The sequence below is a fragment of the Cervus elaphus genome, chromosome 14, assembly GCF_910594005.1.
Source record: "Cervus elaphus chromosome 14, mCerEla1.1, whole genome shotgun sequence".
Classification (NCBI taxonomy): domain Eukaryota; kingdom Metazoa; phylum Chordata; class Mammalia; order Artiodactyla; family Cervidae; genus Cervus; species Cervus elaphus.
Window position 1 is genome coordinate 21,287,305 of NC_057828.1, and position 17,420 is coordinate 21,304,724.

A 17,420-nucleotide genomic window follows, 5' to 3' on the forward strand; every position below is an offset into this window, starting at 1 on the left:
TGAAGCTGAGTATGTGATGGGACCAGAGTCAGGAGGTTTACAGAGAGCCGCCTGGTGTCGTCTCTGTAAAGAAGAAGTGGGCAAGGACCAGAGTCCCAGGGCACCGCATGTATTCTTTCAGGTTCTTTACAAAACTGGTTCTCCACATTAGGAACATCTGGAAGCTTTTAAAAGTACTGACACCTCAGTGCCACCCCAGACCAGCTGAATCAGAAAATGTAGGGGTGAGTCTGACTGTTGAATGGAGGCTTAATTAGCACATTGTACCACTTAAAGCAGCAAGACAATATCATGTGCTTCTCTGAAATCGATACAAGTCATGTTCAGAGTGTTGCGAGGGTGGTGTGGGTGGAAGCCATGCAGGCTTCTGTCCACTATGAGCCAGGGGATCAAAATGTGAAAGAGTCAGCTAATAAATTCATGCAGTAACTAAATGTCTAAATAGATGACTAAGTAGAGAAAATTTCAAGATAAAACCCTTGCAGTTCTTTTTGTGTTCAAGTTTTAGAATGTGATGGTAGTGTCTAGTTTACTTTCCAGCAATGAGGATGTACTCATTCTCCTGAATCCACCACCCACGACTAGCTCCTCATATTTGTGGAGGAGTAGACCAAGGGTAAGGATGCACAGACAGGACCAGGAGGGAACAGTGTGCTGTGGACAGAAACTCAGCCTCGGTCAAGGCGCATCTGTGCCCATTTTAAACAGCTGACTGACCAAACCAACACAAGGGAATTGAAACCTGTAAACTAAATTAGCCAATCCTGTTTCCACGTCAGAAAATATAAAACTTTTGGCGAGGAAAAATATATAATTTGAATATCCACTGCCAAACATACACCATTATTTCGGATTCGTTTGTAGCAGTTCTAACGTGGGGGCAGAACTTGGGCTTAAGACTGGTCTGCGCTTTTGACACTTACTGTTGGCAAGGCTTGTCCAGGAGTTGGTCGTTCTGAGGAGCTGCTCTTCCGCAAATTTGGATAAAGTCTCAGTGCCCTCAAAGTCCGTGGTCTATCTTTGACTGCTGGACAGTTAGTGTGATTCCTCATTTTTTCAGGCAGAATAAGCAATGTTATTCCTTGTGCTCCAAGTTTTGCCAGCTTAGCTTTGGGGAAATGTACTTATCTTTGAATGTAATTCACAAAATATGTCCAACAATTGTATTTGAGACATACAGACTCAAAAGTAACTTCCCAGAATCATTAAGACCTTTAAGAATGAAGAAGAGGTTTTCTTACATTGTTTTCTGTGAAGAATAAACTTAAATACCTTTCATTTTATGTTTACTTGGGGAGCAAAGTGTTTCTTGAGGTAGGACTTACCAATAACTTTCTAATCCAAATAGAGTAACAAAAACTTTTTTGACTCATGGAAATTGGTCATGAGTCACTTTAACAGTTAAAGTACCAATTTTCGCTCTTAGTGATTCTAGTAGTTCTCTGAAATGAAGGAAAATAGGACAGATATATGAAACATGTATATTCCTATATTTATATGTTTTATTTTAAAATTTTTCAAAGCTGGAAGGAACATAATTTTTTTAATTCCACATAGGCTACTTAAAAATGCAAACAAAACAGTAGTTTCCATATAGAATGTGCCAAGTTGAAGGTACTCCTGGGTATTCAGTGAACTGACAGAATTCTATAAAAAGTAATGACTGGAGTTTCAAAACTATGTAAAATATCAAAACAGTTCATTTTTTTCTCTTTGAAATATGTAAGTTAGCTGCTTGTTCCTTAGATTTTTAGAAGATTGATACATGTAAGAACAGACATAAGTTTATGTGGTTTGGTAAATACTTACCCCTAAACATCATAATCAAATGGAAACCTGCACAGTCAAATGTGTAGCCTCAACGCAGAGTTTGTTTCTCTCTGAGTGTTTCTGCTTGATCCGACATCGGGATCTGGTTTTGCAGCTCTTACTAGAGTTGCTCCTCACAGGCTTGTTTCAGCCTCCATGAGCACGGGGCTGAGAGCAGCAGCAGTGACAGCCTCTCAGAAGAGCCCCTTAGCTTTCAAATCAGAACTTGCCTGTAGCAACTGTGGGCCAACCTGAAATCGCCACCGACTAGTCATTTAGATAGCCGTGTCACTGCCAAACATAGCCAAGTGACAGTTACATGCCTAGTGTCCTCTGTTAAGGAGAGCAAAATAAGCGCTTTCACTTGGGCATAAAATTTCAGGAACCCCTCACTTTAGACTGCCAGAGAAACAACTTAGTCCTCTATTAGGGAGAAGTAATTTCAAAAACACTCATCTTTAAAGGATTATAGCATAACAAGCAATAGCTCCTTAGCATTCATGATGGCTGATAACCCAGTGGGGACGGGGTGTGGGGCCTGCACCCAGCTTGTGTCTTACAGGCTTCCCTCCGTCACAGGTGGGTGTCGGTGAATGTGGTGTGTTCCTTAGTCACAGAGCTGAAACCCTTGATGGCATTCATCAGGTCCTCTTCATCCACATACTGAAAAGACACCAATCACCACTGGTTAGGATATTTGCTGGCAACTGTGTTACACAAAATGTGTATCTTTTGAGCATTAAAAGGTTAAGACATGGCACAGTGTAAGCCTGTTTTCTCATCTGAAAGTGGGGAGGTTTCATATGATTCAGTTCAGAATTTAAGCAGAAAAGCCAGAATGCAAGCTGTTGTGCTTCCTTGTGTCCACTGTCTTCTTACTGTGTGTTTTTTTTTTAATTGAATAGGGCTAGGAATACTGATTATAATGTTATAGGGAACAGATAATTTGCCACATATGGATATCTTAAAAAGCTTTCGCTGAATTGCTTTGCATACTGCGTATTACTAGTATGGTCAAAAGTAAGCAAAAATGTCAGCATAGTACAATAGTGAAGAATGGGGGCACTGTAATCAGCGCTTTTAAGATCCCCAGTTCCAAAAAAAATTACTATTAGATTTGTGTCCTTGGGTAAGAGCACACATGCATCTAGCCCTCAATGTAATATATTGAACTACATGAAATTGCCATTTTGTATGTCAAATATAATCAATTAACAATTCTTTGTTTCAACCTAATATAATTATTCCTGACATAGAAACGTCACATCTGAAATGGAGTCATGGAATTCAGTAGTCATCACAACTTCAAACAGGCCCATGATTTTAAAGTCCTTATTATATATCATCATTCTAACAAACCAGAAGGACTGTCAATTTTATTTTGTGTGTATGTGTGATTGAAATCTTGAGCCATGGAAGTTTATTTCTTGCCATTAGTTAAGGAAGTCTTTATGAAAATCAACTTTTCAGTAAAGGAAAAGTGAGTATCGAGGGGAAAGAGGTAAGTGAGAGTTCAAATGTAGAACCAGAGCTAGAGACTCCAAAAAGTATTAGATAATGATGAGGTTAACTTTTCGTATCCCCTGGGCCAAAATTATGAAAGTGAAGTTCATACATACCAACGCTCTTACATTTATCATGATTTTCTGAGTTTTTTGAAAAGAAACTATAGATCTTATTGAGAGATTCTCTTTCTCCTCTAACCATAAACCAGAAGGAAAATACGTATCTTTTCTTTCTCCTTTAGTAAAATAGGAGCTTGTACTTTATGCCTCATTTAGGCCTGTTCCAGTGTTTTCAGTCGCGTCCTGTCCAAGTTAATGAAGTAGAACCTGTTCATCTCTTCACTTGCACATGAATGTATTTTTTGAGCCTGTATTGTGTGCCAAAAGAATAAGACAGTTTCTACCCCACTACTCAGGCAGGTAAACATGTCGTTACAAAATAATTGGGTAAGTGTTCCGAGGGATGAAGTGAGTGTTCTGGAGATGATCGTTCTGCGGGGTACAGGAAGCCATGCCACCTCTTTATCGACATACTTGTGTTTAACAAAGGCTCGGGATGAGGAAATGGCTCACCAGTCCGCTGTCATGGCCCATGATGGCTTCCCACAGTGAGTCGTCTGTCAAGACCTTCTTGTCTTGAATGTCCATGAGTTGGCTGACACTCCGGTGGAGAGCGCCTTGGGAATAGATCTGACTGACTTGACTCTGACTTGGGATGCGCAGAACAGACAGGCTTCGGTTGCTCCTAATGCTCACAGGTGTCCCAGACCGGGGGATTTTGGTATCAGCTAAGCCCTGAACAGAAAGTTTCTGTTGGTGACTAAGGTCTGAAGAAAATGGGCTTTAAGTAAGATGGAAAGTCATGTATCACACACTGGCAATGAAGGGCACACGGTCCCCATGTCCTACAAAACTGAGTACATCAGGAATACTGTAGCTCACAACTTCCTGGTAAAGTGAGATAATAAGCTAATGGTCTCACTAGACAGCCGGTGTCCTTGCTGCCTCCCAGAGCTCCTGTACTGTCTGGGGCACTGGCTACGTTTCCCTGTGGACGGGGCTGCTGCATAGCAAAGCAGTAGAGAGGGCGTGAGGGTAGCAAGGTAAGCTCTTCATGGCCGTCAGCACAGAGCCTGCTAGAAAACCCCTTCCCCAGAGGAAAAAGCAGTGTTCTCTCATGGCCACTCACTAAGTGAGCACCACTGTAGTTCACTTTAAAATTCTCACTTTAAAATTCCTGGGTGTATGTACAGAACTTGACTCCTCCCTCCCTCTTTTCTCATCCCACCTGGTTCCCCTTATTGCAGCCTCCAAAATAAGGAGGACCCAAAGCACATCAGAAAGAAAAGCACTCTAGGATTAAGTTCTTGAATGTGCCATTAAGAAATGTAGCTGCTCTAAACATCTGAGGGTTCTGATTGAACTGATTTAACCAAACTGTTTGGCTTATCGTCATGCAGTTGACACAACACGCAGAGATCATGCATTATGCAGCACACAGAGGTACCTCAAGGTGCAGAGTGTAACTTTTTAGGGTAACATTGCTTGACACATCGGATACATCAGCCACAGAGTCAAACTGAAAATAAAAGTGGAGTATCAGTCTGTGGAACATTTAAAAACAAATTCTATGGAGGGAAGAATCAAGATGGGGGAATAAAAGGACTGGGTCTCACCTCCTCCCACAAATGGATCAGAAATACATCTACACATAGATGGATTCTCACGTGATACCTTACTGAATGACGGCAGTAGGTATCAGACACCCAGAAGTGCAAGAAAGAACTCCACATAACCAAGGGAAAAAGGAGTCTGGATGGGACCTAGCCCCTGGGAAGGAGCCGTGGGAGAGGAAACTGTTCTGCGCCCTGGGAAGCCCCTTGACTGGCCAGGAGGTCAGTCTGGACAGAAAGTGAGCTTCAGAGACTCGGAAGAGCGCGTACTGACTGGTGCTCTGGCTATGGTGGCAGCAGGCGGAAGACAGACCAGCAAAGAGGATCGGTGCTTCGTTGCTGCAGTACGCGGCCCAAGATGCACACATGCCGGTACACGCAGGGGCTGGGTGCTGAAACTCGGGGTTCAGGACAGGCCCAGGGAGAGCACAGGTTGGCTACACAGAGACAGCCTGAAGGGGCTAAAGTGTGATTGCAGAAAAAGCCTGGGCCCACCCCAGGGCAAAGTACCATTGCTAAAGGGCATGTGAAGGGGTGGGCGCGGCCTGCCCTAACGGCCTTTCATCAGGCTGCCTGTAAGAGCTTTAGGAGCAGGACAGTGGGTGTTCCCACACCTGGCACCAGTCTGGCCTCAGCAGCCATGGGCTCAGTGGCCCATACACGCAGAGGTGGGGCTGGGAGGCTTCCACAGCTCCATGCTGGCCCCAGGTGCGTGACCCGGCCCCCAACTTCAGGGGACGGGCACCTGAGGGTCTGTGCTGGTGGCCTTGTAACCACAGCGCCTGAGCGACACCAGGGCCAAGTGACTGCATTCCCAATGGAGGCAGTGCCAAGGGTGTTGCCGACAGTTCACCCTGTGAGCCTGCACCCCACAGCGGACAGCTCCAGGGACGGAGTGCCCCAGCCAAGGCTCCCCTCCCAGCAGGAGCTCTCCAGGTCTGTCTCCCTCTCACTGAAGCTCAGAAGTGGAACCGAGGCTTCTACTCCCAACAACTCAGGAGCAGGCCCTGCCCCTGACGTGCAGGGATGACAGAGCAAAGAGGCCCACTAAATGTGTGAAGGCCAGATTGGAACAAAAATGAGTACAGTTTGTAAGGAAACATAAAAGATGCTGGATAGCCAAAGCAATCTTGAGAAAGAAAAATGAAGCTGGAGGAATCAGACTCCCTGACTTCAGACTATGCTACAGAACTACAGTAATCAAGAGTACGGGCCTAAACAAAAACAAATATAGATCAATGGAAGAGCATTCAAAGTTCAGAAATACACCCAGGAACCTGTGGTCACCTCGTCTATGGCAAAGGAGGCAAGAATATACAGCAGAGAAAAGAGTTTCTTCAATAAATGGTGCTGGGAAAACTGGACAGCTTCAAGTAAAAGGATGAAATCAGAACACTCTCCTAAGACCATACCCTAAAATAAATGGATTAAAGACCCAAATGTAAGACCAGACACCACTTGCTGACATAAAGCACAGGAAGATCTTTTCTGACCCACCTCTTAGAGTGATGAAAACAAAAATAATAGCATAGGTAGTAAAAGATACTCCTTACAAATGGCTTCACAGGCAAATTCTACCAAACATACAAAGAAAAATTTTAAACACTGATCCTTCTCTAACTCTTCCAAAAGACAAGAGCAGGAAACACTCCCAAAGACATTCAATTAAGCCACCATCGCCCTGATACCAAAACCAAAAAAAGACACCACTGAAAAGAAAATTACAGGCCAATATCATTGGTGAATATAGATGCAAAAATTCTCAACAAAATATTAGCAAACAGAATCCAACAATACATAAAAAAGATCAAACACTATGAACACCTTGGATTCATGCTAGGGTCACAAGGATGGTTCAACATACGTAAGTCAATCCAGGTAATACACCACATCAGAAAAGACAAATACCACATGATCATGTTAATAGATACAGAAAAATCATTTGATAAGTTATCACCCATTTATGATTAAAAAAAAAACTCTAGAAAGTGGGCACAGAGGGAACCAATCTCAACATAATAAGGCCATATATGACAAATCCATAGCAAACATCATGCTCAACAGTGAAAAACTGAAAGCATTTCCTTTAAGATCAGGAAAAGACAAGGATGTCCAATCTCAGCACTGTTATTGACCATATTTTTGAAAGTCCTAGTCTCAGCAATCAGAAGAAAAATGGAGAATCCAGACTGGAAAAGAGGCAAAACTGTCACTGTTTGCAAATGACATCATACTATACATAGAAAATTCCAAAGGTGCCACCAGGAAACTTTTAGAACCTATCAATGAATTTGATAAAGTTGCAGGATACAAAATTAATACATATAAGTCTCTTGCATTCCTATACACTAACAATGAAAGATCGGAGCGAGAAATTCAGGAAACAATCCCATTTACCACTGCATCAAAAATAATAAAATACCCAGGAATAAACCTATCTAAGGAAGCAATGGACCTGTACTCAGAAAACTATTAAGCACTGACGAAAGAAAGATGACACAAACAGATGGAGAGATAGAGCATATCCTTGGCTTAGAAGAATCAATATTGTGAAAATGACTATACAACCCAAAGCAGTCTACAGATGTAATGCAATCCCTATCAAACTACCAATGACATTTTTCAAAGAACTAGAACAAAAAATTTTAGAATTTATATAGAAACACAAAAGATCCTGAATAGCCAAAGCATCTTGAGAAAGAAAGATGGAGCTGGAGGAATCAGGGTCCCTGACTTTACACTATAGCTTCCCTTGTAGCTCAGGTGGTAAAGAATTTGCCTGCAGTGCAGGAGACCTGGGTTTGATCCCTGGGTTGGGAAGATTCCCTGGAGAAGGAAATGGAAACCCACTCCAGTATCCTTGCCTGGAAAATCTCATTGACAGAGGAGCCTGGTGGGCTGTAGTCCATGGGGTCGCAAAGAGTCAGGCATGACTGAGCAACTAACACTTACTTACAAAACTACAGTAATTAAAACTGTACAGTTCTGGCACAAAAACAGAATTATGGGTCAATGGTACAAGATAGAGCCTATAAATAAACCCATGCACCTATTGTCTCCTACTTATGATGAGAGGCAAGAATATACCAATGAGAAAAGATGGTTTCTTCAATAAATGGTGCTGGGGAAAAATGGGCAGCCACAAGTAAAAGAATGAAATTAGGACAATTCCTAAGACCATACATGAAAATAACCCAAAATGGATTAAAGACCTAAATGTAAGTCCAGACACTATAAAACTCTTGGTGGAAAGTATAGGCAGAACATTCTTTGAGATAAGCAAGAATATTTTCATATATGCAGCAAGATCTTTTCACATATACCTCCTAGAGTAAGGTAAATAAAAACAAACAAATGAGATGTAATTAAACTTCAAAAGTTTTTCACAGCAAAGGAAACTACTGAAATCAAAAAGACAAAACACAGAATGGGAAAAAAAAAATATTTGCAAACCATGTGACCAGAAAGGGATTAATCTCCAAAGGGTATGAACAGCTCATACAGCTCAATAAAAACATAAAAATGCAATCAAAATATGGGCAGAATATCCAAATAGACATGTCTCTACAGGAGACATCCAGGTGACCAAAAAAAAACCCAAAAAAGCAACAGGTGAAGAGATGCTCAATATCACTAATTATTAGACAAATGCAAATAAAAACTACAATAAAGTATCACCTCGCAGCTGTCAGAATGGCCATCAAAAAGTCTGTGAACAATAAATGCTTGAAAGGTTGTGGAGAAAGGGGAACCCTCCTACCCCTGTTGGTGGGAATGCAAATTGGTACAGGCACTATGGAGAACAGGATGGAGGTTCCTTAAGAAACCAGAACTACCATATGATCCAGCATTCACACATCTGGACATATATTCAGAGAAAACCATACTAGGAAAGAGTAAATGCAGACCAGTGTTCATTGCAGCACTATTATCAACAGCCAGGACATGGAAGCAATCTGAATGTCCATAACAGATGTGGTATATATACATAATGGAATATTACTCAGCCATTAAAGAAGGAAATAATGCCATTTAAAGGAACATGGATGGACCTAGAAATCATTATATCAAGGGAAGTAAGCCCAGCAGACAAAGGCAACTGTCATATGATACCACTTATATGTGAAATCTTTTCAACATGATACAAATGAACTTAAAAAATGGAAACAGACTCACAGACTTAGAAAACAAACTTATGGTTACAAAGGGGAAAGCTATGGGTAGGAACAAATTAGGAGGTTATGATTAACATATATATACACTACTATGTATAAAACATAATCAACAAGGACCTAATATATAGCACAGGGAACTGAATGTAATACTCCATAATAACCTGTTTGGGAAAAGAATCTGAAACAGCATTAATATATGTACTGTTGTTGTTCAGTCACCCAGTCGTAGCCAACTGTGACCCCATGGACTGCAGCACACCAGGCCTCCCTGTTCCTCACCATCTCCTGAAGTTTGCCCAAGTTCATGTCCATTGCATCGGTGATGCTATCCAGCCATCTCACTGACACCCTCTTCTTCTGTCCTCAATGTTTCCCAACATCAGGGACTTTTCCAATGAGTTGGTTGTTCACATTAGGTGACCAAAATATCAGCTTCAGCATCAGTCCTCCCAGTGAATATTCAGGCTTGATTTCCTTGAAAATTGACTGGTTTGATCTCCAAGGGACTCTAAGGAGTCTTCTCCAGTTCAAAGGCATCAATTCTTTGGTGCTCTGCCCTCTTTACAGTCCAGCTCTCACAACTGTACATGACCATTGGGAAGACCATAGTCTTGACTATATAGACCTTTGTCGCAGAGTGATATCTCTGTTTTTCAACACACTGTCTAGGTTTGTCATGGCTTTCCTGCCAGGAGGCAATTGTCTTCTGATTTCATGGCTGCAGTCACTGTCCTCAGTGATTTTAGACCCCAAGAAGAGGAAATCTGTCACTGCTTCCACCCTTTTCCCTTCTATTTGCCACAAAGTGATGGGATTGGATGTCATGATCTTAGTTTTTTTAATATTTATTTTTAAGTCAGCTTTTCCACTGCCCTCCTTCACCCTCATCAAGAGGTTCTTTAGTTCCTCTTTGCTTTCTGCCATTAGAGTGGTATTATTTGCATACCTGAGGTTCTTAATGTTTCTCCCGCCTATCTTGATTTCAGCTTGTAACTCATCCAGCCTAGGATTTCTCATGATGTGCTCAGCGTGTAAGTTAAACAGGGTGACAGCAGACAGCCCTATCGTACTGCTTTCTCAATCCTGAACCAATCAGTTGTTTCATACAGGGTTCTAACAGTTGCTTCTTGACCTGCATACAGGTTTCTCAGGGGACAGGTAAGATAGTCTGGTATTCCCATCTCTCTAAGAGCTTTCCACAGTTTGTTATGATCCACACAGTCAAAGGCTTTGGTGCAGTTGATGAAACAGAGGTAGATGTCTATCTGGAATTTCCTTTCTTTTTCTATGATTCAGCGAATGTTGGCAATATGTACTATGTATAACTAAATCACTTTGCTGTATAGCTGAAACTAACACATCAATGTAAATCAACTATACTTCAGTATAAAATAAACTATTTTAAAATAAATAAGGAAAATAAAAACTTTTCTATGAAAGACACAAAAAATAAGAAATTAAAAATACATTGAGGCAAATGACAATGAAAACACAACCATACAAAATCTGTGTAATGCAGCAAAAGCAGTTCTGGTGAGACGGAAGTTTACAACTATACAGAATTTCTTTAAGAACAAGAAAAATCTCTAATAAACAATCCACCACCTAAAATAATTGGGAAAGGAAGAAACAAAACCTAAAGTCAGCAGAAACCAGATAAAAAAGGTCAGATAGGAAATAAATAAATTAGAGATTTTTAAGGTGTAGGAAATAAAAGAGACGCAAAGAAAGTAAATAAGGAAAGGAAGAGGAGAAATGACAACTGAAATGGAAAAAACAAGAGAAAACTATATAAAGAATTATTTGTCAACAAATTCAACAACGTACAAGAAATGGACAAGTTTTGAGAAACCTACAGTGTACTAAAACTGAAGTAAGAAGAAATAGATTACCTGAACAGACCAACCACTAGAAGTGAAACAGAATCTGTAATTTAAATAAAACTCCTTATGAACAAAACTCCAGGGCCGGATGTTTTCTCAGGCAAATTCTATTAAACATACAAAGAATAACATACTGATCCTTCCCAAACTCTTCCAAAAGACTGAAGAGGAGGGAACACTCCCAAACGCATTCCATGATGGTACCAACCCTGATACCAGAACCAATGAAAGTGAAAGTCACTCAGCCATGTCCAACTCTTTGTGATCCCATGGACTATATAGTCCATGGAATTCTCTAGGCCAGAATACTGGAGTGCGTAGCCTTTCTCTTCTCCAGGGAATCTTCCCAACCCAGGGATCAAACCCAGGTCTCCTGTATTGCAGGCAGATTCTTTACCAGCTGAGCCACAAGGGAAGCCCAAGAATACTGTAGTGGATAGCCTATCCCTTCTCTGGTTGTATCTTCCTGACCCAGGAAATCAAACCAGGGTCTCCTCCATTGCCAGCAGATTTTTTACCAACTGAGCTATCAGGGAAGCCCCACCACAACTAAAGTCACTTACCAAAGAGATAATTATAGGTCAATATCATTGATGAATACAGATAGAAAAATTCTCAACAAAATATCAGCAAACCAAATCCAACAATACATAAAAGATATGGAGTAGCCATCATGGTCAACAAAAGAGTCCGAAATGCAGTACTTGGATGCAATCTCAAAAATGACAAAATGATCTCTGTTTGTTTCCAAGGCAAACCATTCAATATCACGGTAATTCAAGCCTATGCCCCAACCAGTAATCCTGAAGAAGCTGAAGTTGAACAGTTCTATGAAGACCTACAAGACGTTTTAGAACTAACACCCAAAAAAGATGTCCTTTTCATTATAGGGGACTGGAATGCAAAAGCAGGAAGTCAAGAAACACCTGGAGTAACAGGCAAATTTGGCCTTGGAGTATGGAATGAAGTAGGGCAAAGGCTAATAGAGTTTTGTCAAGAGAACACACTGGTCATAGAAAACACCCTCTTCCAACAACACAAGAGAAGACTCTACACATGGACATCACCAGATGGTCAACACTGAAATCAGACTGATTATATTCTTTGCAGCCAAAGATGGAGAAGTTCTATACAGTCAGCAAAAACAAGACCTGGAGCTGACTGTGGCTCAGATCATGAACTCCTTATTGCCAAATTCAGACTTAAACTGAAGAAAGTAGGGAAAACCACTAGACCATTCAAGTATGACCTAAAACAAATCCCTTATGACTATACAGTGGAAGTGAGAAATAGATTTAAGGGACTAGATCTGATAGACAGAGAGCCTGATGAACTATGGACAGAGGTTCGTGACATTGTACAGGAGACAGGGATCAAGACCATCCCCATGGAAAAGAAATGCAAAAAGGCAAAATGGCTGTCTGAGGTGGCCTTACAAATAGCTGTGAGAAGAAGAGAAGTGAAAAGCAAAGGAGAAAAGGAAAGATATTCCCATTTGAATGCAGAGTTCCAAAGAATAGCCAGGAGAGATAAGAAAGCCTTCCTCAGCAATCAATGCAAAGAAATAGAGGAAAACAACAGAATGGGAAAGAGTAGAGATCTCTTCAAGAAAATTAGAGATATCAAGGGAACATTTCAGGCAAAGATGGGTTCGATAAAGGACAGAAATGGTATGGACCTAACAGAAGCAGAAGATATTAAGAACAGGTGGCAAGAATACACAGAAGAACTGTACAAAAAAGATCTTCATGACCCAGATAATCACAATGGTGTGATCACTGACCTAGAGCCAGACATCCTGGAATGTGAAGTCAAGTGGGCCTTAGAAAGCATCACTACGAACAAAGCTAGTGGATGTGATGGAATTCCAGTTGAGCTATTTCAAATCCTGAAAGATGATGCTGTGAAAGTGCTGCACTCAATATGCCAGCAAATTTGGAGAACTCAACAGTGGCCACAGGACTGGAAAAGGTCACTTTTCATTCCAGTCCCTAAGAAAGGCAATCCCAAAGATGCTCAAACTACCGCACAATTGCACTCATCTCACACGCTAGTAAAGTAATGCTCAAAATTCTCCAAGCCAGACTTCAGCAATATGTGAATCGAGAATTTCCAGATGTTCAAGCTGGTTTTAGAAAAGGCAGAGGAACCAGAGATCAAATTGCCAATATCTGCTGGATCATCGAAAAACCAAGAGAGTTCCAGAAAAACATCTATTTCTGCTTTATTGACTATGCCAAAGCCTTTGACTGTGTGGATCACAATAAACTGTGGAAAATTCTGAAGGAGTTGGGAATACCAGACCACCTGACCTGCCTCTTGAGAAACCTGTATGCAGGTCCCGAAGCAACAGTTAGAACTGGACATGGAGCAACAGACTGGTTCCAAATAGGAAAAGGAGTACGTCAAGGCTGTATATTGTCACCCTGCTTATTTAACTGATATGCAGAGTACATCATGAGAAACGCTGGGCTGGAAGAAGCACAAGCTGGAATCAAGATTGCCGAGAGAAATATCAATAACCTCAGATATGCAGGTGACACCACTCTTATGGCAGAGAGTGAAGAGGAACTAAAAAGCCTCTTGATGATAGTGAAAGAGGAGAGTGAAAAAGTTGGCTTAAAGCTTAACATTCAGAAAACTAAGATCATGGCATCTGGTCCCATCACCTCACGGGAAATAGATGGGGAGACAGTGGAAACAGTGTCAGACTTTATTTTTTGGGGCTCCAAGATCACTGCGGATGGTGACTGCAGCCATGAAATTAAAAGACGCTTACTCCTTGGAAGGAAAGTTATGACCAACCTAGACAGCATATTAAAAAGCAGAGACATTACTTTGCCAACAAAAGTCTGTCTAGTCAAGGCTATGGTTTTTCCAGTGGTCATGTATGGATGTGAGAGTTGGACTGTGAAGAAAGCTGAGTGCTGAAAAATTGATGCTTTTGAACTGTGGTGTTGGAGAAGACTCTTGAGAGTCCCTTGAACTACAAGGAGATCCAACCAGTCCATCCTAAAGGAGATCACTCCTGGGTGTTCACTGGAAGGACTGATGCTGAAGCTGAAACTGCAGTACTTTGGTCACCTCATGCGAAGAGTTGACTCATTGGAAAAGACCCTAATTCTGGGAGGGGTTGGGGGCAGGAGGAGGAGGGGACGACAGAGGATGAGATGGCTGAACGGCATCACTGACTCAATGGGCATGAGTTTGAGTCAACTCCGGGAGTTGGTGATGGACAGTGAGGCCTGGCATGCTGCAATTCATGGGGTCGCAAAGAGTCGGACACGACTGAGTGACTGAACTGAACTGATACCATGAATAACTTGGATTCATCCCAGGGTCACAAGTTGGCCCAACAGGTGTAAATCAGTCAATGAAATATGACACATCAAAAAATACAAACACCACATGATCATCTCAATAGAAAAAGCATTTGATAAAATTCATCACCCATTTAGGATAAAAAAACTCTCCAGAAAGTGGGCATAGAGGTAACCAGTATCAACATAATAAGGCCATACTTGGTAAATGCTCAGCAAATATAATTTTCAATGGTGAAAAACTAAAAGCATTTCCTCTAAGATCAGGAAAAGACAAGGATGTCCACTCTTGCCACTATTATTCAACATACTTTTGAAAGTCCTAGCCATGGCAATCAGAGAAGAAAAAGAAAAAGAACCCTAATTGCAAAAGAAGTAAATCTGTCACTGTTTGCACGTTATATGATACTATATGTACAGAATTCTAAAGACGCCATCAGAAATTTTTTCAGTTCAGTTCATTCGCTCAGTCGTGTCTGACTCTTTGTGACCCCATGAATCACAGCACACCAGGCCTCCCTGTCCATCACCAACTCCCAGAGTTTACTTTTTAAAGCCCATCAAAGAATGTGGTAAAGTGGCAGGATACAAAATTAATACAAAGAAATCTCTTGCCTTCCTATACACTAACAATAAAAGATCAGAAAGAGAAATTCAGGAAACAATCCCATTTACCACTGCCTCAAAAAGGATAAAATAACTAGGAATAAACCTATCGAAGGAAGCAAGAGACTTGTACTCAGAAAACTGTAAGATTTTGATGAAAGAAATCAAACACGGCACAAAGAGATGGAGAGATCTAGTATAGCATTGGATTAGAAGAATCAATATTGTGAAAATGAATATACTACTCAAAGGAATCTATAGATACAATGCAATTCCTATCAAATTATCAATGGCATTTTTCACAGAACCAGAACAAAACCAAAAGACCCCAAATAGTCAAAGCAACATAAGAAAGAAAAATGGAGCTGAAGAAATCAGGCTACCTGACCTTATACTACAAAAACTACAGTAAACAAAACAGTACAATATTGGAACAAAAACAGAAATGCATATTAGTGGTACAGGATTGAAAGTCCAGAAATAAACCCAGGCACCTGCTGTCACCTATTCTACGACAAATAAGGCAAGGACATACAATGGAGAAAAGATAATTTCTTCAGTAAATGGTGCTGGGAAAAGTGGACAGCCAGAAGTAAAAGAATGAAATTAGGATACTTTCTAACATTATACACAAAAAATAATTCAAAATGGATTAAAAACCCCAATGTAATTCCAGACACTATAAAACTCTTAAAGGAAATGCAGGCAGAACATTCTTTGACATAAACTGCAGTAAGATTTTTTCTGATATACCTTCTACAGTAAGGAAAATTAAAAATAAACAAATGAGACCTAATGGAACTTAAAAAGATTTGCACTGCAAAGGAAACCACTGACACAAAGACAGACCACAGAATGGGAAAAAATATTTGCAAATGATGTGATCTACAAGGGGTTATCTCCAAAGTGTATAAACAGCTCATGCAGCTCAATATTAAAAAACAAACAATAACAACACACAATCAGAATATGGGCAGAAGGTCCAAATAGACATTTCTCTACAGAATATACACAGATGGCCAGGAAAAAAAAAAAAAAAAACCCACAGGAAAAGATGCTCAATATAATTAATTAGAAAAATGTAAATCAAAACTACAATGAGGTATCACCTCACAACAGTAAGGATGGCCATCAAAAAAAAAAAAAAAGTCTATGAACAATAAATGCTTGAGAGGGTGTGGAGAAAAGGGAACCCTCCTACACTGTTGGTGAGAATATAAATTGTTGATAGTCACTATCGAGAACAGCATGGAGTTTCCTTAAACAACTTGAGCTACCATATAATCCAGCATTCCCATACCTGGGCATATATCCAAAGAAATTCATACTTGGAAAAGGTACACGTGCCCCAGTGTTAACTGCAGCAGTATTTACAATGGCGACGATATGGAAGAAACCTGAATGTCCATTAAAAAATGAATGGACAAACATGCGTTACATACACATAATGGATTATTATTCAGTCATTAAAGAAGGAAATAATGCCATTTGATGGATCTAGAAATCATCATACTAAGTGAAATAAGTCAAACAGAGAAAGACAAATATCATATGACATCTTTTATATGCGGAATCTAAATGGTATAGTGAACTTACTTACAAAAAAAGAAACAGACTCTCACAAAACAAACTTATAGTTACAAAAGGGAAGTTATGGATAAATTAGGAGACTGTGAATAACATATACACACTACTATATATACAACAGATAAACAACAGGGACCTAATGTAGAGCACAGAGAACTCTGCTTAATATTCTGTAATAACCTATATGGGAAAAGAATCTGAAACAGCATTAATATATGTATATGTATGACTAAAGGGTTTCCGAGGTATGGCAACGGTGAAGAATCCACCTGCCAATGCAGGAGACACAGGAGACAGTTTCAATCCTGGGGTTGGGAAGATCCCCTGGAGGAGGAAATGCAACCCTCCCATCAGGAAGTTTGCACAAGCCGCTTATCCTCATCCATCAGAGGGCAGACAGAAGAAATAAGAACTCCAGTCTCACAGCCTCCAGAACAAAAACCACAATCACAGAAAGCTAACCAAAATAATCACATGGATCACTCCTTGTGTATTTCAATGAAGCTATGAGCCAGGCAGTGCACAGCCACCCACGACAGATGGGTTACGGTGGAGAGTTCTGACAAAATGTGGTCCACTGGAGAAGGGAATGGCAAACTACTTCAGCATCCTTGCCTTGAGAAACCCAGGAACAGTATGAAAAGGCAGAAAGATATAACATTGGAAGATGAGCACGCCAGGTTGGTGGGTGTCCAATATGTTACTTGGGAACAGCAGAGAAATTGATTCAGAAAGAATGAAGAGGCTGAGCCAAAGTGGAAACAATGCTTAGTTGTGGGTGTGTCTGTCGGTGAAAGTAAAGTCCAATGCTATAAAGAACAATATTACACAGAAACCTGGAATGTTAGGTCCATGGATCAAG

The 17,420-nt window shown here is 40.6% G+C and overlaps 1 protein-coding gene across 1 annotated transcript in view; it reads right to left on the bottom strand.

Moving 5' to 3' along the window:
• Nucleotides 1-2,019: 2,019 nt before the first annotated feature.
• The window catches only part of USH2A (usherin), an 890,339-nt gene continuing 874,938 nt past the window's right edge, over nt 2,020-17,420 (bottom strand). The window contains exons 71-72 of the mRNA XM_043922807.1: nt 3,888-4,109; nt 2,020-2,472 (exon numbers count right to left, since the gene is read on the bottom strand). Of these exons, the coding sequence (XP_043778742.1) occupies nt 2,383-2,472; nt 3,888-4,109 (312 nt within the window). The 3' untranslated portion in view covers nt 2,020-2,382. The remainder of the gene's footprint in view (nt 2,473-3,887; nt 4,110-17,420) is intronic.